Raw genomic sequence first — 25252 nt, 5'->3', positions numbered from 1 at the left:
AGGCTGAGGATAAACATGGTGTGGAACACAAAAGTTGGTTCTCTTTGAACGGCAGAGTTCCCCTGTCCCGCCAAGGCAACCATCCCAAAGAAGCCTTTCTCCCTTATGGCACGATGGTGACTAAGGCAGAGTGCTTTGAACACCTCCAAGTGCCCTATAAATGCTAGGTGTTGCTCCTTTTTCAAGGCACGCTTGCTTATTTAGTTTCTCTTGCAATACGCAGGTTTGGGGAAAACAAGAGTTAGTCATTTATTGATGTCATTCGTTGAACTCCCAGGCTTCGCCAACATGATGCCCTACAGATGTTTTGGATTACCTCTAGAGAAATGTTTTTTCTCTCTCTCTCTTAACACTAGAACTCGTGGGCAGCCCATGAAGCTGAATGTTGGACGATTCAGAACAGATAAAAAAGCTTCTCCATGCAGTGCAGAGTTAAACTATGGAACTCGCTCCCACAAGAGGCAAGAATGGCCCACGAACTTGGATGGCGTTAAAAGAGGACTGGAAGAATTCACAGAGGAAAAGGCTCTCAATGGCTACTAACCACAAGGGCTATGCTCTGCCTCCACAGCTGGAGGCAGCAATGGTTCTGAATACCAGTTGCCAGAAAGCACAGGAGGGGAGAGAGTCCTCTTTTGCTGGGGTCCTGCTTGCTGGTTTCCCACAGGCATCTGACTGGCTTCTTTGAGAGCAGGATGCTGGACCAGGTGGACCACTGGCCTGATGTAGGAGGGTTTTATTTTGTTATGTTCTTATGTGATACTCTTACTGCTTGGGGGGTGCTCTGAAAATGCAGGAACGAAAGGCAGGAGAGCGCTCACTTTGTATGCAGAAGGTTGTGTTTTTAACTCCCATCAGCTGGATGGGCTGCGGCGAATGGAAGTTGCAATCCAAGAGATCTGGAGAGCACCAGGTTGGTGAATGCTGATTAATATTATGCCCTTTCCAGACACTTTTCCAGAAAGGCTTGGTGCTTCCTTGTGAGCCCTTTGAAATCTCTGTTCCACCTGCAAGTTGCTCTCCATTTTGCTAAATATCATACTAACGATGCACCTCTATCCCACGGTGGGGTTCAAGCTGAGGTTGTGCATCCACACTGTGGATGCTGTGGGCCCTACAGGAAGTCTGCGTTACAGACACTTATTTCACCTGGACCAGTCAGACTTCAGACAAGAGGTGTTTATATACCTGATTTATTTTTAGAGCTCTACGGGGAATGGAGCCTCTGAAGTTGGTCCTCCTTCGGGGTATCATTTACTCTGAGCAGCCGGAAGAAAGCAGCGTTTTCCGGCAGGCATTTTTCCTGCAACGCCTGTGCGCCCAGACCTTTGATGCTCTCTCCAGTATCGTGTTTTGCAAGGGGGAGAAAAACGCTGTCACTCCGGCTCTCTCTCCACACAAGGCAGGAAGGACAACAAAGGGCTGAACTGAAATCTGAATGAAGAGGACCTTCTTTGAAAGGGGGATATCTCCAAGGCGTCATCACGAAACAATTACTTTTATGGATCCAACCAATCCATTTGTGAGCTGCCTTTCTGATTATCAAGATAGTGCGTAATAATAAATAAAAGCACATTGAAGGAACTGAATAAGTTGACAACCGCCCCCCCCGGGGGGGGGAAGCATATGGGGAAAAATACATCCAAACCAAGGTTCCACCTGCACCATATATTTAAGGTGCTATGATACTACTTTAAACAGCCATGCCCCCCCCAAGAATCCTGGGAACTGTAGTTTATTGAGGGTGGTAAGAGTTGTTAGGAAGCCCCTTTTCCCCTCCCAGAGCTACAATTCCCAGAGTTCCCCTGGGAAGAAAGACTGATTGCTAAACCCTTCTGCCAAATTTCTGCTTCAGTTTGTGCTTTTTAAGTTCTCATTAAAATTTATCAGCATTTTAGTGCGCCTTTGTCTTAATATACAGTATACATTTCTGAATGGAATTTTTCCCCAATAGAGACATTATTGCAAGCAATTTTCGTAAGAACATTAGAACGCAGCAACATAAGAGCCTATAAGCCAAGTCCCAATTCAACAAGCGTGGCTTCTTTCACACAGCTAACTGTTTCTTTTCAAGTAAATAACACATTTTATTTCTTCTAATCGTGTCTGGATACTTATAAACACCTCCCTTTTTTCAAATTAGTATAAATCTGCTGCAAAGGGAAAACCAGTATTTACAGTATACCTCATAAGAAGACATATTTGGTTGTATCCAATGTTAGGCAAACTCAGAGTAGACCTGTTCAATTTGGTGGTCTTGATTAAATTAGGTCCCTTTTTTCTTCACTGGGTCTACTCTGATTAGAACTTAGTTGGTTACAGCCCAATGCTTTTACTAGAAGACAAATTAAAAGCATTAATTGAATCGGGTCCTTAATTTGCACGCATATCATTCTAACACATCTGATCAGGTCAACAGGACTTAATACTGCTTTTCGTCAACCTATTTTGTCCATTCAGGAAAAACAGATGCTCAGATCAGAGGAAACAGTAGCAAAAGTGAGCTACTAACTCACAACCAAGCCCTTTTAGAATGTAAGCACCTGAGAAATGTTGGGAGGGTTCCTCATCCAACCACCTACTCCTAAGAAACCCAGGAAGAAAAGATTACAGGAATTTGCCTTATACAGAGTCAGATCATTGGTGCATCTAGCTCAGTGTTGTCAACACTGACTGGCAGCAGCTGTCCAGGGTGTCAGGTGGGGGACATTTCCAGCGTTACCTGAAGATGCCGGGAATTGAAGCTGGGACCTTCTGCATGCAAAGCAGATGCTCTTCTATTGCCCTGTGGCCTTTCCCCAAAGACGCAGGAACAAAGCAAGCTGCTTTATACAGAGTCAGGCCATTGGTTTATTGTCTACACTGACTGGCAGCAGCTCACCAGTGTTTCAGGTAGTCTTTTCCGCCCTACCTGGCGAGGCCAAGGAGTGAATCTGGGATCTTCTGCATGCCAAGCCAATCATCTACCACTGGACTGCAGCCTATCTTATTTCTAAAAGCCCTGCTCTGGAACAACCTTTTGAAAACGCACATTCGATTTCTACGTGTTTAAAAAAAGGGGGGTAGGAGTTGCTCTTTTTCATTTTCCAAGCGACTTACTGTATGATTAATTGTGCATCCCACCACTGCTAAAGCAGAGTTTGAGTGCGCCAGGCAAGCAGTGACTCCACTTCTCCAGAGCTGGTAATGGTCCCATTCGCTTGACCCTTTCCAATTAATCAAGCTCACGACATGATTAAAAAGGCATGATTCACGTCTCGGGCGAGGTGCGCCGTGAAACAAACAGGCCTGTATATTATCCCAGAGAGCATGCCGGCCTAAACAGTTTAAAATAAATACCCTTCCCAAACTCTGTTTTCAAGTAGCCGAAACTTTCCCACCTCGACAACTAATTCAGGCTTCCTTCAAATTATTTTTTTAAGTAATATAACAATTTGTTTTTCATTAGAGCTTGTCAAAAGCCAGGGGCAGGTTTATTTTGAGAGAAACCAGCAACGTATGGGGAGAGGTGGGGGGGGGGTAGTTCGGTACAATTTGATTGACGCCCAAAGGGGATCTTGCAGCCACAGTCAAAATAGAGTTTACGGCACCAGGGAGGGGAGACACTTTTAAATGATTGAAAAATAAATTAGGGGTGGTGTGGAGGGGGGAGGGAACTCTGAAGCAGCAGCAGGTAATTAAATGCGCTCGTTCGGCCAACAGGAGAGGGCCGTCTCCCTCACCGTCGCCACCTCCTTGACTACTGCAAAATATAACCCGTGTGTTGGCGAACTAATACCAGCCAGCATCCGCAGGGCGAACAAAGGCAAGCTGTGTTAAGTTTCAAGCTCCATGCACTGAACCTAAGGAGAGCCCTGGTGGATCAGGCCAGTGGCCTATCCAATCCAGCATCCTGTATCCACAGCGGCCAATCAGATACAAGCAGAACTGCAGCAGAACTTCCCCGCACCCCTTCCAGCACCTGGTATGCAGAAGCACAATGTCAGGGCTGGAGTCAGATGCAAGTAAGCCGAAAAAGCAAAGCCGGTTGTTGGTGAAGTTAACTTTTTATTCAAGGCAACGTACATACAGCCAGAGACACTCTCAGTAAGCCTTGCCCTCTGGAGCAGTTGCCAGGACTAACAGTCCCGTTGCCAGGACTACCTTCAACCCTCTTGAAGGCTCCCAGTGGCATAGCATGGGTTGCCAGCACCCGGGGCCACGTGAAGGGGGTGGGCGGGAGAGAAACTGACAGAGTACACATGCACATTCAACTGTCTAAGGGTGTCCGCATCACCCAGGAGATTGCAGCTGCAGAGATCCTTCCTGATTTACATGCAGAAGCCGTTTTCAACAAGGCCCAGCAACGGAAGCATGCAGCTGTACTGACGCAGCACCGGGTGTTGAAATTTTGTGCCCCTAACAATTTTGCGCCCAGGGCAACCGCCCCTTTGGCCTTCTAGTGTGGTGTAGTGGTTAAGAGTGGTAGACTCGTAATCTGGTGAACCGGGTTCGCGTCTCCGCTCCTCCACATGCAGCTGCTGGGTGACCTTGGGCCAGTCACACTTCTTTGAAGTCTCTCAGCCCCACTCACCTCACAGAGTGTTTCTTGTGGGGGAGGAAGGGAAAGGAGAATGTTAGCCGCTTTGAGACTCCTTCGGGTAGTGATAAAGCGGGATATCAAATCCAAACTCTTCTTCTTCTTCTTCCCCCCATGCTACACCAGTGAAGGCTCCTCCTCTGCTGGATGTTTCCCAAGCAGTCTCAAACTGCACCTGGGCATCACTTAGTGTACCTTTGGCCTGCTCTATGCATCACTCTGTGCATCCTTGGAGACAAGAGGGGAGAGGAGCTTGTCGCAGTTGGAGAGGCAGGCTCTCTGTATTCTTCTGTAGTCTCTAGACCCCTCTCCTCTGCTTCAGCCTCTGAGCTGAGACTGCTCCCTGTCACAGGCTCTCCCTGATCACTCAGTCCTGTTGCCCTTTCAGCATCCCACTCTTCCCCCTCTAAGAGAGGACCTGATCTCTCCTTTGTGTCCCACTACCAACCCCCAGGCTCTGAGCCTTCCTCCTCTGGGGTTTCCCTTGAGGATTTCCCAGCTGGTGCCTCCCACCACTCATCATCCAGCCATTCCCTGATCTACATTGCCTCCAACAGCAAAGGTAATAACTATGAAGATTCCAAAGCAGCCCTCTCCTTAAAAGTTGACAGGGTGCTGTGCCTTGCCCTGCCCTCTTTGGACTAATTGATCCATCTAACTCAGTACTGTCTACACTGACTGGCAGCAGCTCTTCAGGATTCCAAAACAGAGTCTTTTCCCACCTCTACCTAGAGACGTCAGGTGTTGAGCCTGGACCTTCTGCATGCATAGCAGCTGCTCTACCACTCAGCCCTTCCCTCCTTGCTGAAGCCAATTTGACTCAACTCTTTTCTTTCAATGTTTGGCAGCAGAAACCAGTTGGCACCCTTTGCCAGACGGGAAGTACCTGCCAGCTCCATCAGGTGGCTTTGTCCTTCCTTTCTGGCGCCCGCCTAACGCTTCCCCTCACAAACAAGCTTGCCAAGCGGTACAAGTTTAACAAGCTCAGCCCATCGGGGCCAAGAGCCGAGTTTGCCGTTGTACAATTCGGCACTGCAAAGTGTCAAATAAAATTGCAGGACTGCGGTGGGAGTTTTGGGGGGCCTTGGAAGGAGGCATGGGAGGCCAGCTCCTCAGGCAAGGTCTCCCAAATTGGGGAGGGGGTTCATTTTGCTCACAGAGCTGAAAAGAAGTGGGGAAGTATGTACAAAATAGTAATAATAAGAAACCAAGAACTTTAACAATCCAATAATACAACTTCAGGATTGTAGCCGATTAATTTATTTAGAACATTTGTGCCCTGCACTTCAGTCAACAAAGTCTCCAAGAATGGCTTATGTACAAAAGTGCCCCAGGAAAAAAATGGGACATCCTGTTTTCTCATGTGAGATCTTGGCAGCCATTTTGCTGCAATCTCGCATGCTCTCGGGCTGCACTATAACCCTGGAAAAGTGCTTTTTGGAGGGCCGTGATCTTGCATGGTGCCCCAAAATGTGCATTTGGGAGGACCTAGAGAGCAGCACAGGTCGTGTGACGCACCTGGTAGCCCACCACAGAAGACGCACGTCCCAGTTTCAGATCCAAAAAAGTTGGATGGTATGACATAGGAAGCTACTTTATATCAAGTGAGACCACTGGTCCACCCAGCCCAGTATTGTTTACACTGCCTGGCAGTGGCTCTCCAGGTTTCAGGCAGAGATGATCCTGGATCTGACTCTACCAGGAGATGCCGCTGGGGATTTGAACATGGAGTCGTCTGCATGCAGAACAGTAGCTCTTCTGCTGAGCTACAGCCCTTCCGTGTCAGACTGCAGCTGGGGGGGGGGGTGTCTCGTATGACGTCAGTCAGTAAATCAAGACATCCCTGCACACAGAAAGCAAGCATGTCAGGGGGAAGGTCCTGACTAGAACCCAGATCCCTGACAGGCCTGTTTTCAATGGAGGAGAGAATTTTGTGTGTGCTGAGCAGCTTTTTGATCTCTGCTTGCCCCACGTGAAATCTGAAGTATTCTAGCCCTGCCAGGCCCAGGCTGACCACCTAAGTGCAAACGAGGCCTCAGAGAGCCGGTTAACTTTTCAGCATTGTTAGGGATTTATGGGAAGCAGGTGCCAGACTCAACATGTCAAGTAACACGGCTCTGCGTCCCCCTTGCCAGGAATAAACCTGAAGGGGTGACTTCAGAATTTCAACTGCAATCCTGGGCTCCTTCCCAAGCTGTAGAATTTCTCCTTTTTTGAGGACCCGGGGGAGGGGGGAGGAAGTGGAATGGGCTACCTAAGCTTCGTTTGAAAGAGAGAATTGCCCTTAATGAAGGCACCCGGGGCTCATAAGGGCATCTTTAGAACACAGCTCAGCACACCACCCACCTAGGATGCTTGCTGTGCCAATCCAATCCAAAGTCTGCCTTGAATTATGTGAGCACAGAAACTGATAAGGAAGCCCACTGACTGATTTGCAAAACGTAAGGACCTAAGAAGAGCCTGCTGGATCAGACCAAGGGCCCATCTAGTCCAGCCTCCTGTTCTCATAGTGACCAACTAGCTGCCCCAGTGGGAAATCCCACCAAAAGACTTCCACATTTCAAGTTGGCTGTAAGCCGAGATGGCCATCCATCGGCAGATCAGTGAGGGGGTTCTTTGCCAGTGGTATTTCTTCACACAGCTCGTAGTTAAACCTTGGAACTCGCTCCCACAGGAGCAGTGATGGCCAACATCAAGGATGGCTTTACTGGACAAACTCATGGGATGGACACAGCTATCAAGCCAGCGTGGCTCTGCCCTGCCTCCACAGTCAGAGGCAGCAATGCTTCTGAATACCCATTGCTGGAAGCCACAGGAAGGGAGAGCGATGTTATGTTCAAATCCTGTTTGCGTGTTTCCCAGAGGCAAAGAAGAAGAAGAAGAAGAAGAGGAGGAGGAGGAGTTTGGATTTGATATCCTGCTTTATCACTACCCGAAGGAGTCTCAAAGCGGCTAACATTCTCCTTTCCCTTCCTCCCCCACAACAAACACTCTGTGAGGTGAGTGGGGCTGAGAGACTTCAGAGAAGTGTGACTAGCCCAAGGTCACCCAGCAGCTGCATGTGGAGGAGCGGGGAAGTGAACCCGGTTCCCCAGATTACGAGTCTATCGCTCTTAACCACTACACCACACTGGCTCTCCCAAAGAGAGCCAGGACCATCTCCCTGCCAACCTGAGGGATCCTGAGAACAAACACGGCGCACACGGGTCTCTGAGACAGGGCACAGGGCAGCCCCCACCTGGCCCTAATGCTCAGCCGCAGTCAGCAGTGATGGAGACGGCAGCAGAGACGTTGGCTGCCAAGGACTGAGCAAGCTTGGTGAGCTGTCATGGCTTCTCCGACCCAAAGATCTTGGCCTCGAGAGAGCAGCTTGGCGGAATCCGAAAGAGCTGGAGCGGATACAGCGATCCTCCACCCAGCGGGGGGAACCAAGAGAAAGTGAGAGCCAACGTAGTCTCCACCTCCCCACTCCACACAACTCCCCCCCCTTGCAGGAGTAAAAGTACAATGTGGACATTTCAGCTCTGCCCTCCTGAGAAAGTGACTTTTCTCCACCAGACTCAAATTTCAATGTTGTCTGGCCTGAAGGAGTCAGGTACAAGTTCTGTTGTGCGTCCCTTGTAGCCTGCAGGCTGGCACATGTTGGCATCCATACAAGGGGAGATTTGCTGGGGGAGGGAAGCATTGCAGAGTAGCTGCCCGCTGGTTTCCTGACTGGTTCCGTCTGCAAGACCTCTCCCTCCCTCTCTATCGAGAGAGCTTTCCACCAGCTCCTTCAGAACTTGGCCACATTGGAACAACGTGTGCGGCACAACTCTCTCTCCGCGCCCCGAGGAAAGAGCTCTTGGGTGCTGCCCAAACTCCCCTCGCAAACCCGACGCCTGGCATGGCGGCACTGCCAGGACCTGGAAAGCCGCACGCTGGGTGGAGAGGGAATCGTGCAGCCGACACAGGGAAGCAGCTTCGTGAAGCTTCCAGCTCAGCCCTTCTACTTCGCTCATGGAAGGCAAAGCCCAACCCGTGGCAGAGATGTGCAGCGAGGCCCACGTAGCTACCCTGCAAATGTCCACCATGGGGTGTGCAGTGCAGAGAGCTGCACCTTGCAGAGAATGAGCTGTCAACCTGGGGAGACACCTTCAGCAGAGCCCAATAGGCTTGCACTAAAGGTAAAGGGACCCCTGACCATTAGGTCCAGTCGCGGATGACTCTGAGGTTGCGGCGCTCATCTCACTTTATTGGCCGAGGGAGCCAGCGTACAGCTTCCGGGTCATGTGGCCAGCATGACTAAGCTGCTTCTGGCGAACCAGAGCAGCGCACGGAAATGCCGTTTACCTTCCCGCCGGAGCGGTACCGACTTATCTACTTGCACTTTAATGTGCTTTCAAACTGCTAGAATGGCAGGAGCAGGGACCGAGCAACGGGAGCTCACCCCGTCGTGGGGATTCAAACCACCGACCTTCTGATCGGCAAGCCCTAGGCTCTGTGGTTTAACCCACAGCGCCACCGGCGACCCAAGCGCCACCCGCGTCCCACTATGGCTTCCCTAATCCACTGAAAGAGAGCTGAAGTGGAAACTTTCTGCCCAGGTGAGCATCCCCCACCCAAGAAAACATACAGGGCCTCCTCTCAAGTTAAACATGGAGGGCCCTACGGATGCCCGGATTATTTCTCTTCCTTATCAGTGGCTGGAAGTCACAGGAGGGGAGAGTTGCTCTTGTGCTTAGGTCCTGCTTGTGGTTTCCCAATGGGGCATCTGCTTGGCCACAATGAGAACAGGATGATAGAGTAGCTGGGCCATTGGCCTGACGGCAGCAAGGGCTCTTCTGACATTCTTAACTAACACGTACAATGTGAAAACCCTCACAAAGCTAAACGACTAGTATGCTTCAAGTAGGCATTGAAAAGCTCAACATTAGGCCTTCTGGTCCCATAGGCACATAGTCTTCTTTGAAAGTCTGAACTTGGCATCAAGAGTAGGAATGGGAGGGATTTTGGTTTTATTAGCATTTCAATACAAACCCATGTACGTAATTCACAGGAGCCAAAATAGTAAGCGAACTGAAACGCAGGAACCCTCTGGAATCTGGCCTTTCTCAAATAATGAGATGTATTTTGCCCACCCAAAAATGTGCATATTGGGGAATGCATATTAGGGGAAAATGTGTGTGCACAATCACATATGTATTCATTAAGGCAACATACAAAAAAATGAATTAAGAGAACTGCTTTGCAATACAGTAGTACCTTGGGTTACATACGCTTCAGGTTACATACGCTTCAGGTTACATACGCTTCAGGTTACATACGCTTCAGGTTACAGACTCCGCTAACCCAGAAATAATACCTTGGGTTAAGAACTTTGCTTCAGGATGAGAACAGAAATCGTGCTCTGGTGGTGTGGCAGCAGCAGGAGGCCCCATTAGCTAAAGTGGTGCTTCAGGTTAAGAACAGTTTCAGGTTAAGAACAGACCTCCGGAACAAATTAAGTACTTAACCTGAGGTTAAGCAAGATTCGACTCAAGAATATTAAGAGAAATGCAAACAGCTGATGAATTTTCAAGAGGAGTTCTTCCATGCCCTTTTTTAAAAACACAAACTGACATGGAAATGTGGCAGGGTAGTTTAGCAATCAACCCCAGGAAACTCACTAGATTTGTAGTTCTGTGAGGGGAATAGGGTCTCCTAACAGCTCTCAGTACTTTTAACCAACGATAGTTGCCAGGATTCTTTGGGGGAAGCCATGTCTGCATAAAGTGATATGATAGTGCTTTAAACGTATAGTGCAGATGAGGCCTAATATTAGAAAAATGAGAAGCTGAGAAACATTAAAGGTGACACATTTGTCCATCCCTGATCAAGACACTGCAAAAGGTGACTGGGTGCCTTTAAAATGCAGCTGATTAACTTCCAGCAAAAGCAACCAAAGGTCCTCACTGGTAGTAAAAGGCTGAAAAAGCTAGCAAGGCACTGGAGCTGACATTGCCCACAGAAACTGAATCTGCCACAATTTTTCTTGATAGTTTTTACTCCAACAGGCTCACAGGACAACCCTTTTGGAATCTCCTCACTGCAATGAGCTGGCAAAAGCTGTCTCCCTGCCCCTCGAGCTGCAAATGTTAAAATATCACTTTCCTACCTATTTAGAAAGTTAGCACTAAAATCCAGTAAGTGGTGATTCTTTCTTTCCCTTTCTTTTTTTTGAAAAAAAATCTTCTCTTCCCTCCACCTTCCCCTGAGCTGTCAGCACTGCAGGAATATGTGAGAGGCAGTTGGCTGAAGCCAGACCAGCATGCCAGCCACTTCTGGCAGCTGCACCTGGCTCCTGGCCACCGGAAGAGGCAGTTGTGCTACTGGATGATGAACCCTTTGCCAGGGGTGAGGGAAGGGGCTGAGGGGCTTGGCTGGAACATGCCCTTTCTCCTTTCTGTCCTCATCTGTGCTAGAAAATACCTTGATCGTTAAAAGGAATCAATGACTGTAATTCAAGACAATGCGCTCTATGTGGGGCTTCCCTTGTGCTTGAAGATGCAGTTACTGCAGGATGCTCCAGCATTGGTGCTGACAAGAGTGAGTCTCTGGCAGCACATAAGTCAAAGATCTGCCCCATTTGATGATTTGCTACAAGGCCAAATTCACGGCGATTCTATGAGTATATCAAGCCCTTAACAACTTGGGACCTGAGAGATCACCTTAACCCAGGCATGGTCAAACTTGGCCCTCCAGCTGTTTTGGGACTACAACTCCCATCATCCCTAGCTAACAGGACCAGTGGTCAGGGATGATGGGAATTGTAGTCCCAAAACAGCTGGAGGGCCAAATTTGGCCATGCCTGCCTTAACCCATATATGGCCACTCAACCACCTCAGTCTGCAGAACTGGGGCAGTTACAGGCGCCATATACAGTAATACTTGTCCCACAGTTGTAAGAAACGGATATTTTGGTGTGTCGGCACCTGCACTGGTGTGGCGGCACCTATCGGCACCTTTTCTGTGTTCTTTTCGGCACCTGCTGAAAACATTTTTGTTTAGGCAAGCCTATCCAGAAACACAAAATGTTGACAGGTGTTTTGATCTGGGAGAGAACTGTGTGTGCCAGCACCTCAAGCTCCTTGAAGGAAAGGTGGACTATAAATGCAACCAATGGGGTCCCTGCCCAGCAAGTCCCATCCTTGACACCATAAACCATAGGAGGATCATATCACTGAGGACCCCACTGAAAGCTGAACATGAGCAGAAAGCCTGGAAAAAAACAATCCTTCCCCAAAGAGATCAAATGGTTTGGACAAAGAATCACAGAATTGTAGAGTTGGGTGCGATCTATTGCGACTCCCCTGCATTGCAGGATCTCAGCTAAAGCATCCATGACAGATGGCCATCCAACCTCTGCTTAAAAACCTCCAAGGAAGGAGAGGCCACCACCTTCTGAGGGAGTCTCTCTCACTGTCGAATAGCTCTTACTTGTCAGAAAGTTGTCCTCGTGTTTATGAATCACAAAGATATGTATCTTCCTAGCATGACTCTCAGCAAAATCTGAGTCACCGCAGTTCTGTTTTCTTGAACTAGTAATTTGGCAGGGAATAGGGGGTTCCAAATTCATGTTTGCCTCTGGTGGGGGAAAAGGGTTGGGAGGCAGATTGCAAAAGGAAGGCAGCAAGCAGTGGGACGGGTAAGCTCCCCTTAAACTCGTTTCACACAACAAATATTGTAGCAGTCAGAACTCTCCCCCCACCCCAACCTTCCCCTCCTTTAATTTTGGAGAGGGGAGAACGGGAGCTCGGACACAGCTAATTGTCTCTGGGCCTGGTGGTTAATCTAGAGAAACGTAGTTAACAGAGCCTAGCCACCATGACTCCAATAACAATTATAAAAATGTCTAATAAAACCTTGCATGTAATGTCAATTAAAATCTTGAAAAGCACATTTAAGTGGGATATCGACATTAAACTTTATTGCTTCCTTTGCAGAGCAGGAGTATTGTCAATAAAAGTCATTTTGAATGAAGGAAAGAACAGTAAATATTAAATAAACAGTGTGTGTGTGTGTGTTTTTCAAAATCCTTTAACGGCAAAAGAGTGGGCTATTATGCTGGGATTTGTTCTCCTTGCTTAGACTCCTTTGGGAAAGAAAGTCAGTCAGTAATTGCAAACTGTCCATAAAATGTCAATTAAAGGGCAATAAGAGGAATGTATTTAACAATAGGTCATTATGAGTCGGTTATTGTACATAATTTCCTTTTCTGGGATGCACTGGCTACTTGGTTAGCACTTGTGAAATCCTCTCCTCCCTGATGCAGCAAAGAAATTGTTGCACAGCAGCTTAAGGGTTTTGTTGCATTTATTTTGTTGATGGAATATATAGAGGACATCTTTGGACTGCATGCAGGCTTGTGGGATATTTTAGCTTCAACTGCCCATGCATGCATACAAAGAAGTAGAAAGGCTCTAGCTCCAGTCCTGAAACCTTTGTTTCAAGGGATCAGAAGGCAACAGAGCTATCAAAGTCCCTTTTCTGGCACCTTGAAAAGTCTTTGCCAGTTACAATAGGCCAGCTTTCCCCAATATGATGTCCTCTGGGTGTTTTGGACTACAACTTCCACCAGCCGCCTCCTCCTCCTCCTATGGCTGGGGCTTATGGGAGTTGTAGTCTGAAATGGTGATGCTGGCTAGGGTTGGTGGGAATTGAAGTCCAAAGATCCAGGTTGGGGGAGGCTGCAGTAAATAGTACTGGACCAAATGAACCAAGGTCATTTAGGGTAACCAATTCTCCTAGAAGAACACTGATAATAACAGCTAAAGTATGAATGGCTGATGTGTTTCCAGGTCTCCCTCCCATCTGTTTTGAATATCAACGTTGCTGTTACTTCCTTGTAACTGATATCATCTAAGCACGACAGATGAGAGTTCGTTATTCTGCAAAGTGACATCCCCGCTGACGATGCTACACACCATCACCAACGTCACTCTCAGGTAGGGAGGTGAGGGAGAAACCTGACACCTAACACAGCAGAACACATTGCGGCTTGGAAAATTGCAACCCGCAACTCAACATAGGAAGCTGCCTTATGCCTAGTCAGATCATTGCTTGATCTTTCTCAGTGCTGTCTATACCGATGGGCAGTGGCACTCTTGGACAGGGAGTCTCTTTCGCCAGCCCTACCTGGAGATGCTGAGGATTGAACCTGGGACCTTTTGCATGCAAAGCAGATGTTTCATCTAAGATTCTGGTCCTCGTGGTTTTGAACAAAGGCATAAATAGTAACATGGGAAATTTCCATATACTTAAGTCAGACCATTGGTTCGTCTAGCTCCATTTTGTGTACACTGACTGGCAGAGGCCTTCCAGAGTCTTCTCCCATCCCTACCTGGCGGTGCTGGAGAATTGAACCTGGACCTTTTGCATGCAAAGCAGATGCTCTGTCATTGAGCCGTGGCTTTTCCCCAGAAAGAGGGGCAAACTGGCCAGATATGGTAGTCTATCCAGACTGGGTGATATGTTTCTTCCTTGCTCACATGTCAGCCTTTAAAAAACTCAACCAGCATTTTTACGGTTTGCACACAGAGTTTATAGCAAGCTGCTCTCCCATTTATACAGCATGTGTACTACCATAAAAGCCTCCGCTGCTACTGCACGGCTCAGAGGCGACACAGAAGTCGTGTGAGTCATAAACGGAAGCAGAAAGCTAACATTTCATTAAGGAGGTAGCTTTAAATACACTTTAAAAAATAAGGATTTAAGTTATGAGAATTCAGGAAATGGCAGCTCAAGTCTACACAGCTCAGATCTAGGGACGGAGGAGTAATCTAACTGGTACACTTTCTGTTGAAGACCAGAATTAATGTCCCCCAAAACTACTTGTCCATCAAAATATAACTATCACCAGTCTTTATGTACTTCTCCAGATCTTGCAAAGCAGCACTGTTATTCTGATGCATTAAAAAGATACAAAAAAGCATACAATTTACACAACATTTTTCATGCTCTCTTGTGGAAAATCCAAACTAAACAGAACAAGCCTATAAGTAAACACCTTAATAAAAGAGAATTGCATGAAAATGATGTATAGGTGGTATACCACACCAGTTAAATTAGCAAAGATGTATAAAACAGAACAAAAGATTTGCTGGAGATGTAAAGAAAAGGAAGGGATGTTTTACCATATGTGGTGGGAATGTAAGATTGTAAAAAATGGTTGGGAAATGATTTATAATGGATTGAAATAAATGTTTAAAATAACATTTGTAAAGAAACCAGAAGCTTTTCTGTTGGGTATTTTAGGACAAGATGTGAAGAAAGAATTGAGAACACTCTTTATGTATGCAACAACAGCAGCAAGAATATTAATAGCACAAAAAAAAAACCCATCCAAAGAACAATGGCATGAAAAGTTGATGGAATATGAAGAATTAGCAAAATTGACAGACAAACTGCGTGAAAAAGATAATAGCGACTTTGGAAAAGAATGGGAACCTTTCCTAACATATTTGCAGAAACAATGTAAAAGTATGGATTCTTTGGCAGGGTTTAAATAAACATATACAATGCAATTAGAGAGAACAAGAAAGGTAACAATGTGATAATATGCTACTATATATAAGCAGCAGAATGCAACAAGTGGTTTAACAAACATGAAACGGAAACGGAGAGAAGCCAAGAGGAAATTACAAAACAATTGTTTGGTTAAGTTGAATAATGTATTATATATGTATGAAAACTAATAAAAACTGATGTTTTTTTTAAAAAAGTAAGCACTGGTGAAGCTGGCACAGAACAGGCTCATACTGGTCTGTCTGTTGCAGGGGGTTGGAATAAATAACCCCTGGGGTCCCCCCCCCCAACTCTACAATTTTATGATGCTACATCTATCCCTTTTCGGGTCTTGTAAGCTGCTTCTTGGAAGGAAGGAAGCCTAGGGACTGAACGTTATCCGAGACAATTGGATTTAATTTAATTTGATAATTTTAGTCTGTTGTTCTTTATTACTGCTATTGTTACTTTTGTATAATATCAGTATAGGTTGCATAATGCAGAATGAAAATAAATAAATATTCTGAGGGCCAGGTGAAGAGTCGCAGAAGGCAGAATTTGATTACTGTGGTTCCCCACCCAAATACTAGACATTTGGGGTGTTGCTGTTGTTTTTGTTTTAAAAGGAAGAGTCTGGTGGCAACAAGGGCAAGGCTCCCCCCCCCCCCCGAATAAGGATTGGCTTTCAGGTTGAAAATCAGGTCTCACCTGGAAGAGGATCTGCAGGATCCCATGAACGAGGCACAGGCGTCGCCCAAGGAAGATGAGGAACGGCACAGCCAGCTCAATGAAGTGGTTGAAGAGCGTTTCGAACTGGTGGAACCACCATGGCGAACGATGCATATAGTAGGAGATGGGGTTGGGCACAGGCTGGGTCTGAAAGGGGCAGAAAAGGAACACAGACAGACGTCAGTCGGGGAGAGGATCACCCCCCCAAAACCAGACATTCGCGCCACTTCTCTCCTGATTAGTCAGTTAGCACATCTCTCTTGCTGCAACTGCACCTAGACCCCTTTTCCTCAGAGAAGTGTACCAGAAATGAGGGAGAGAGCCACATCATTATTAGTTACTAATTTATATCCATTAGTACAGTGGTACCTCGGGTTACAGACTCTTCAGGTTACAGACGCTTCAGGTTACAGACTCCGCTAACCCAGAAATAGTACTTCGGGTTAAGAACTTTGTTTCAGGATGAGAACAGAAATTGCACAGCAGTAGCGGGATGCCCCATTAGCTAAAGTGGTGCTTCAGGTTAAGAATGGACCTCCAGAATGAATTAAGTTCTTAACCTGAGGTACCACTGTACACAATTTAAATTACCATTGCTATTATTACTTTATTTATTCATTCATATATTTCTTAATTGATCTGTTGTAGCTGTTTTTAGTTCATTTTTTTTTTAATTGCCATAACCTCCCTTGGGACTTGCTGGCGAAGGATTGATAATAAATTTAACAGCAGCAACAGCAATATAATTCTACTTAGTGCAACAATTATAAAATTTGCCTACCAGTAACATTCTGCTTCTAAGCAGTTCGTAAGAATAAAATTTGTTATAAAATATCCATGTGCAATGAAAATACGCAATAAAACAATTCCAGCAACACGTTAAGGACACCCATCGCTAAAATATACAATAAAGCCACCCTATGATATGAAGGGGAGCCCACATGCTGCCACTTCAGGAGGTCAGAATCAGCCAGAAGTCAAAATAGGAGCCTGTAGGTCTGTTACCATTTCTGGGGAGACTATTGAGGCTGCTGAGTGAACGAAAGGGATGCCAGCCAGGCTAAACGCCAAGGTTGCAGATTCAATCCTCAGATGGTACAGCTGCATATTTTTGTACTGCAGTGGGGGTTGAACTGGATTAGCCTTTCTCAACCTGTGGGTCCCCAGATGTTGTTGAACTAAAACTCCCATCACCCCTAGCTAGCAAGGCTAGAGTTCAGGGATGATGGGAGTTGTAGTCCAACAACATCTGGGGACCCATAGGTTGAGAACCACTGAACTAGATGATCCGAGTCCCTTCCAACTCTACAATGTTATGATTCTAAGCAACAAATAAAGGCCTGTCTCTGACTAAGCTTTACTCAGGGTAGGCCTATTAAAATTAATAACTCTAATTTAGCCATGCCCATTAATTCCAGTGGGTCTACTCTGAGAAGGATTAATACAAGATACAACCCCATGACGGCATCCAATACTCCGGCTCTCCGTGAGCGAGTGAGTTCAGGGGTTTGCAGGGGATGTTTGCTTTCAGATACTGGAAGTAAACATGACAAGATATGTAATCTGGCCTCAAACCAAGAACTCAAACATGAATCATGCAGCGCTGGAAAAAAGAGCGGAGCAATTAAAAGCAAACAAACAACAACAAGAAGTCGAGAGGAATTCATCTTAGCGTATCTAACACAGGCACTATTCATCCCCAGTGTTTTTGTTTTTTAAAGAATCCCTGACAGCCACGCAGAGATGGCCTGGAAAGCCGACGATAATTGAAGGAGACGCAACACATCTTTAAACTGTTTGCAGCTAAAACATCAATAACAACAATAGTCAAAAATACACACACACACAAAATTACAAACACCACGAGGGGGAATATGATTACGAAGGATCATCCCGGCTGCCAAACACTGTAACTAATGCAAGTCCTTATTAGCAAAGCTGGAATTAATCATACTGTTGCTTTATACGCTTTCGAGCCGGCTGGAATTCCCTCGGGACAGAATACCGCATCCTTCCTTCCGCTGACACTGGGGCAGGATGGAGCAAGCCACGGGGTCACGGTGCTTTGCCAAACCCCTACACCAAGGGGGCAGGAGGTCAGGGGATTCCTGCATCCGGGGTCAGAGAACCTATAGGTTTCCAGAGGCCCTCCCTCGGACGGGAGCTGGTTTGAGTTAGTCTGAGTTAGCGAGACTGGGCAGAAGCTCTATGCCGCGATTCCAAGATGGGAGGAAATATATTTTCCTTCCAAACCGGGGGGGGGGGGCAGGGGTGGAGCACCTTCTCTTGTCCATGCAGGACAAAGTATTAAGGCGCTTGAAATGCACGTTCTGTTGCAGGGGATTGGATTAGACTCTTGGAATGCCTTCCAGCTCTACAATTCTATGGATCTTCAGGTGATCAGGCAGGATAGCTCTTGATAACCAAAGGCAGCTGGGCTCCCGTTAGCCACGGATGTGATTCAAAGCATAGGATGCAGGTATATGGGTGGGTACACAGGCGAAGGCAGTGTTTTGCTGGACTAGCAAGTGTTGTGGGTTGATTTTCAAGGCTGGTGTGCGTGCCTCAGTTCTGCAAGAAAAGAACACCACGGAGCAAAGCCTCGTCCGCATTTGGTTGGTCAAGCTTAGGGCAATACTGCCCTTAACTTCTTAGGAGAGTGCCTAGGTTTTACCAAGCTACCTGTGCAGCTTCTGACATGTTAACAGATTCACACAGCACCCCTGCAGGTTCATTTGCCATGACTTACAGTATTTTTCGCTCTATAGGATGCACTTTTCCCCCTCCAAAAATTAAGGGGAAATGTGTGTGCGTCCTATGGAGCAAATGCAGGCTTCTTTGCTTCAGCGATAGCAACGCGAAGCCTCCGAAGCGCAGAGGGAGCGCTCCCTCAGCGCTACGGAGGCTTCATGTTGCTTTCGCTGAAGCCTGGAGAGCGAGAGGGGTCGGTGCGCACCGACCCCTCTCACACCCCAGGCTTCAGGGATAGCTGCCTGAAGCCTCCAGTGCGCAGTGGGAGGTCTCGCTGCGCTCCGGAGGCTTCGGGTTCCTTTTGCTGAAACCGGGAGAGCAAGACTCTCCTGGCTTCAGCAGAGAGGGAGAGCTGCGCAGCGCCCCTTCAGCCAAGCGGGAGGAGAAATGGAAGGGGCTCCGTTTCTCCTGCGGCTTCACTGAAGGGGCGCTGAGCAGAGAGGGGGAGATTTTTTTTTTCTTGTTCTCCCCCTCTAAAACAAGTTGCGTCCTATGGTTGGGTGCGCCCTATAGAGCGAGAAATACGGTAATATGTCCTCATGCCCAGGTATGTGTAGATACAACAGTGCACACACTCAAGCCTGATTTGCAGTGTACACACCTGGGTGCAAATCTCTTATGGGCGGCAAGTACATACAGTAGCAAAGGCTAAATATATCTCCCTTTCAACCCACTTTTTTTTTGGACCCCCCCCCCCCCAGCAATAAATAAGTATGTCCCATAAAAGTTTAAAAATGTGAAACTCCACTGCCTGGATGAAAGCACACAAGGACCTAAATTTCAGGTTGCAAGGAGGAGGGGCGGGGGCGGTTCTTCCGTAATGAAACATCAAAATAATTACATCCCTAGAGAGCTTTAATTTGAAATTTTTAAAAGTTACCTTACAAGCTTTGGCTGCACTGAAACTCCCCCCCCCCCCGCAACCCCATCAATGACACTCTTCAATTCGGAGGAAAACATGCCAGACTCTGCCCACCCTGAGACGGGCGAACGAGCCAAGGCGATGTCTGTTTGGCTCGGGTGCCTGCGCGACCGTAAAACGCCGGCAATTTACTAGAGACGTAGCGCCGCGCCACTTTCCCCAAGGACTGAAATAAACTTCAGATGTACACCAGATATATATATATATTTCCCCAGTATAGAAGGCAAGGCTTGGGAAGCAGTGTGGGGAGAGGAGTGGATTTTGCTGGTTCATTTTTAACCCATTCCCTCGGCCTTGTTTCTACAAAGCTCTTCATTTTAAAACGAGGAACAGATCCCTTTTCTGCACTACGATGCATTTTATATTGAGCGGCAAATGTGATTGGGGAACAGGAGGGCGACCATTTGATCGTGATCGAGAGGCCTGCTGATTTCAGTGGAAGGTGTACCTCCTGTGCCGAAACCTTAATGAGATTTGGAAGAGCTTAATGGAGGCTGGTTAGTGTCCACCAGAGAGTGGCTGAATCTGTCACAGCTTCTGTTCTTCTCCATCTTTGGGCTTGTCCACACTTCTGCTTTCTCTGCTGCTTTCTCTCCAGGAAAACCCACTCGAAGCAAACGTCAATCAGGTTTTCAGTGGCAAAGAGCGGGTTTTCCCAGAGAAAGAAGTGGGGTAATCAGAAAACCCCTGAAACCTGCGTTTTCCAAGCATGGGACAAGTGGGTGTGTGGAAGAGGCCAATCTCTCATTTAAGCACATCTGCCTTTTCCACCTTTTTAAAAAAAGTTCTCATAAAAAAATTGTGAGCATTGTAGTACAGTGGTTAAGAACTGAATTAGTTCCGGAGGTCCGTTCTTAACCTGAAACTGTACTTAACCTGAAGCACCACTTTAGGTAATGGGGCCTCCCGCTGCCGCCGCACGATTTCTGTTCTCATCCTGAAGCAAAGTTCTTAAACTGAGGTACTATTTCTGGGTTAGCAGAGTCTGTAACCTGAAGCGTCTGTAACCTGAAGTGTCTGTAACCCGAGATACCACTGTTTCCGTTTCTCATAATATAGAGAGTTTTGTATCTAGTCTTGCCTGATGGAATGCTACCATCACTGATACATGCACCCTTACAAAATACACATTTTTGCATGCATATTTGGGGCTACAGAATTGCATTGCAACATTTGATTGTTGTTAGCCGCCCTGATCCCAGCTTCGGCTGGGGAGGGCGGGATATAAATAAAATTCATTATTATTATTATTATTATTATTATTATTATTATTATTATTATTATTTGTATGCATGCAAATTACAAAAGACAGCTGTGTCTTAGTTGTCAGCTTGTTTTTGGGATGTGTGAATTAGGCAGTTTTGCCTGAAAATGCAAACTGAATTTCCGCCCCAACTCTGGACTGCTCGGCCAACAGCGATTTCCTTGGGAAGGGCCAGAGCTCTGCAGCAGAGCATCTCTGCCTAGCATGCAGAAGGTTCCAGGTTCAATGCTTGATGGCATCTCCAGGTAGGGCTGGGAGAGACTCCCTGTCTGGAACTCTGGAGAGCAACTGCCAGTCAGGGCAGACAATACTGAGCTAGGTGGACCAATGATCTGACTCAGTATAAGGCTGCTTCCCCTGTTCCAATGTGCTCCCCGCCGCCCCCAAACCCCAAGTTAGTGACATGGCTACAGCACCATAAAAGAGCCTCAGTGGCCCCCACTCTGAACAGAAACAGAGGAGGCTGCTTTGCAAATATTACCTATTTATTCTGAGCATTCCTGGGGAAACGCAGAGCTAAAATTACATTAGAAAACCATGGCTCCATTCAGGATATTTATTTGTTCAGAATCCCTGCAAAATATTTAAGAGTTGGCAGCAGCAGCCGCGGGTGGGAGAAGGGACATTATAGCTCTGCATTCCAGGTCCTTCACCCACCCCGTCGACCCCGCGTTAGCTAACACAGCCCAGGTCACATGTTTGATCCATGCTGAAGTCCTTGCAGAAGGGAGGAATCAGACCGAGGGGTAGCAATGGAAGGGGCGCCGCCATAGTAACCTTACCCCTTGTATCCTCCAGTGATAAGAAGACAAGAACCTCGTTAGACCATTCAAATCCAGCATCCTCTGGCCAGTGACATAAGAACAGGAGAAGAACCTGCTGCCTTGGAGCCACAGTGGCTCATCGAGTCCAGCATCTTCTGGGAAGCCCACTATCAGGACCTGGACCACTCAGTCTACTAGGAGCAGAATTTAACCAGATATACCTCAGACTCCTGACATCCTGCATTTGTCACATGCAGCACTGCTTGTTGAAGGTTTTAAATGGTTGTTTTCAACTAATAATTTCATAGTTTTATTCTTTTTGTAAACTGCATTGAAGTAGCTAGGGTTTATAACAATCAAACAGGATATTGCTTTGATGAAATAAATAAATAAATAATCTGAATGAGTTGCTTTGGATGATGGCACAGGTCACATGTCCGATACCTTTCCAGGCACAGAAGAGAACAGGGGCAGGGGATGTGCAATTAGCCGACAGTATGAAACTGGCCCTAGGAACAGAAGATGCTTTATACTGAGTCAGACCTTTGGTCCATCCAGGTCAGCACTGTCTGCCCTGACTTGCAGTGGCTCTCTAGATTTTGATATGGGAGTCTTCTCTAGCCCTACCTGGAGATGATGGGGATCGAACCTGGCACCTTCTGCATGCAAAGCAGGTGCTCTACCACTGAGCTACGGCCCTGCCATGGCCTTGGGTCCTGCCCTGACACTTGGTAAGGCTTTGAGATATAACCCAGCTAAGAGCCTCGTGGACTTTTCTCCCTGGACCTGGCCAAGTGGACGGCATGTGTGGGGGAAGAAAATGCTCTCCTTCCTTGCCCCCAAACAATAAGCAATTGGGAGATTTGTTTCATTCGGCCTTACTTTCACTGTTTCTCTCTTAGCAAGAATGAGGAAATAATGAGGTTTAAATCTCACCCCTCGCTTTCTAAATTAACTTGATTCCAACCTGCAGAAACACCCAGGTCCACTTTTCTTTCCAGGGTCTCCTCTTGTTCATCTCTAAGCCATCTTTGCAGCCAGCATTATATTCTGTCAGGATTATTTTTGTACCGTCATAAATATGACGAACATTGAACCAGGCCAAAGAAAAACCGGGTACGGGGCGGTGGTGGGAGTGAGTCGACAGAGGGAGTTTACTTTAGGGAAGCTAACGGCTCGTGCCTGTGTTTAGATTAGGGCGTTTTGGGGTCTGGATAATTTTCACCCAAGAGTGTAATAAAGTGATGTTGTGGGGAGGGGGGGGGGGGAACAGTGAGATCTTTCATAAAGCCTGTTCCACAAAGAGCGAATTGTGCCACTAGGAGCTCTCTACCTTGCTCAACGGTGAATTCCCTCAACTGGGACGCGGCTTCGTTTTAAAGCCAACTTTCGAATGAAAGACGCCGGCTCGAGGGCTGGAGGGAGTGGATCTAAGGCAAACACTGGAGGGCTGTCTAATTTTAAGAGGCACACGTTAAAATCTAAGATCATCTCTCTCAAATAAGTCTGCTGCAACTGGCATATTATATATGTCACATTTTCTTTTTTTTAAAAAGAGCGTTGCTACCTGTTTGCAGTTTTAAAGGCTGTTCTTATTTTAGGAGTCTCAGCCGTAAAGAAGTCAGAACACTTATTATAGACAGTGTTCATCTTGATTGTTGATGAGGTGGACAAGTAATTTCATAAATAATAAGGGTGAATGCAAATGCAATTTCAAAGGGGAAAGGGAACAGGGTGGGTTGGGTGGGGACGATCAATACACAATTAATGACAGACATCTGCATTAGAATGAGAAAAGGATTCAATATAAATTAACATAGTTAAGCATGCAATTAGTTTGTTGAGTGTCTGCAACTACATTATACTAAGAACAGACCCACTGAAATGACTGAACCTAACTTACTCAGGTCCATTCATTTCAATGGATCTCTTAGATACAACACAGAAACATAAACGATGGACCTTTCCTTAAAGATAGAGGCCCATATAAATTAAGATTGTATCCAGCCTTCCTAAGGCTCATGTAAGGAGATACTGAGTAAAGAAATGACTTCATCTGTTTCCCAACTCCCCCTTTTAAACATTTATGTTTTCTCAACTTTTGCCATTTCAGTTCTCCTCCTTGCTTTCACCAATGAATGCTTTCAAACTGGGCAGCGGCGGCGGGGGAAGGCTGGGGGTTCCCCACTTCCTTGCCAATAAAGTTCTCTCCCCTGTCTGAAAGGTTCTGCATGTAGGTCTTTCTCAAGATAGCCCAACAGGAGAAATGCTACTTGGTATTGAAATATCATTTTTGAGGGCTGGAGGAATGTCCTTCTCCCTTTCCTTTCTTTTTAAAGTCGTTTTTATTGGGGCTAGGTGCATATGAAACTCATGCAGTTACTTTGGAAAATGCAGAGATGAAAAACCAAAGAAACATAGAGTAGCAACTTGATGTGACATAATGCCCAATAGCGTAGTGGCAAATTCAGAAAAAGTGCAGAATCCCCGTGTTGTGTTTTCTATGCAGTGACATGGGCAAATGATTTGGAGTGCTCTAATATCATCTTTTGGACTGACTTAGGTTGTGTCTTCCTTGTAGTTCCATTGTGCGTAGCAGAATTTGAACATCATTCTCTTGAAACTGGAGCCCCTTGTGTTGTCAGTGTTCCTGAATGTTCACAACTCTTTGGTGTTCTTCCTGTGTGTCTTCTCCAGAGTGACCCTAGGAGCCAATCCTCAGTGACTGACTCACTTCCTTCAGTACAAAGGATGAGAAGCCTTTTCCTCAGGGGCCAAGCCACTCCCCTTTCATGCTGAACTGGGTGGCTAAAGGACTCTGAAGATAGGGACCTTGCTGCAGAAAGCTAACGGGTCTTCAAGACCCTGCAACCACAGACCACTACACTTCTGCATATGCCACCATGCCTAAATAGCAAGGGATTAATCACTTCAAAAGCAAGCCGCAGCCGATAGGGCGAGGGGCAAAAATGCTATTCAATATTTCAGCTATAAAACAGAAGGGGGAAAATCCACTACAAAATCAAGCACCAGCACACTAACATGGCAGTTATTTCAAATGAACCTGGCCATAGAATCACTGAGTTGGAAGAGACCACAAGGATAATTCTAATCCAACCTCCCTGCAATGTAGGAGTCTTCCATTCATCGTGGGGCTCAAACCCATGATCCAGAGATTAAGACTCTCCTGCTCTACCAACTGAGCTAAACAGAGGCCATCCATTGCAATGTTTCATAAAGATTAATCATGGACAGTTTGAGCAGAGTTTTAGCACGTTTGCTTTTCCATCAAGGGTTACATGGACTTTGGGGACACACCCCACGGCGGGGGGGGGGGAGTTTCCAGGAAAACCTCCCACCTCAATTATCTCACATTATGGTGCTCAATGATTTCATGTGGTCTGCCATTTTTAAGTGATGCAACCTCATGCAAAGTTCCTGGACTACCAGTACAGTGATATAATGCAGTTATACTCCAGTTCTGATTTTGTGCTTCTCCGAACTTTTGCAACACAGCTCAGAAAAATGTTGTACCATACCAAAAATGTGTGTTCTGGGATTTTTTAAAAAAGCATATACAAATGTGAATTTTGTGAAAGGGTACAGAAACGATTCAAATGTTTCTGCGGACACCTAGCCACCAGGGGAGATGGTGTGTGGGCACAAGACATGCACAGAGCACACAAATACACACTGATGCCACCCTCACACTACACATG

At 46.5% G+C, this 25252-nt stretch overlaps 1 protein-coding gene across 1 annotated transcript in view; it reads right to left on the bottom strand.

Moving 5' to 3' along the window:
* The window catches only part of LMF1 (lipase maturation factor 1), a 150481-nt gene that overhangs the window by 31464 nt on the left and 93765 nt on the right, over window positions 1–25252 (bottom strand). Inside the window, exon 6 of the mRNA XM_081887507.1 lies at window positions 15812–15979. Coding sequence (XP_081743633.1) covers window positions 15812–15979 — 168 coding nt within the window. The remainder of the gene's footprint in view (window positions 1–15811; window positions 15980–25252) is intronic.

Source organism: Podarcis melisellensis, assembly GCF_964234715.1.
Source record: "Podarcis melisellensis genome assembly, chromosome: 14".
NCBI classification, from domain to species: Eukaryota; Metazoa; Chordata; class Lepidosauria; order Squamata; family Lacertidae; genus Podarcis; species Podarcis melisellensis.
This window is presented reverse-complemented; position numbering and strand designations above follow the sequence as displayed.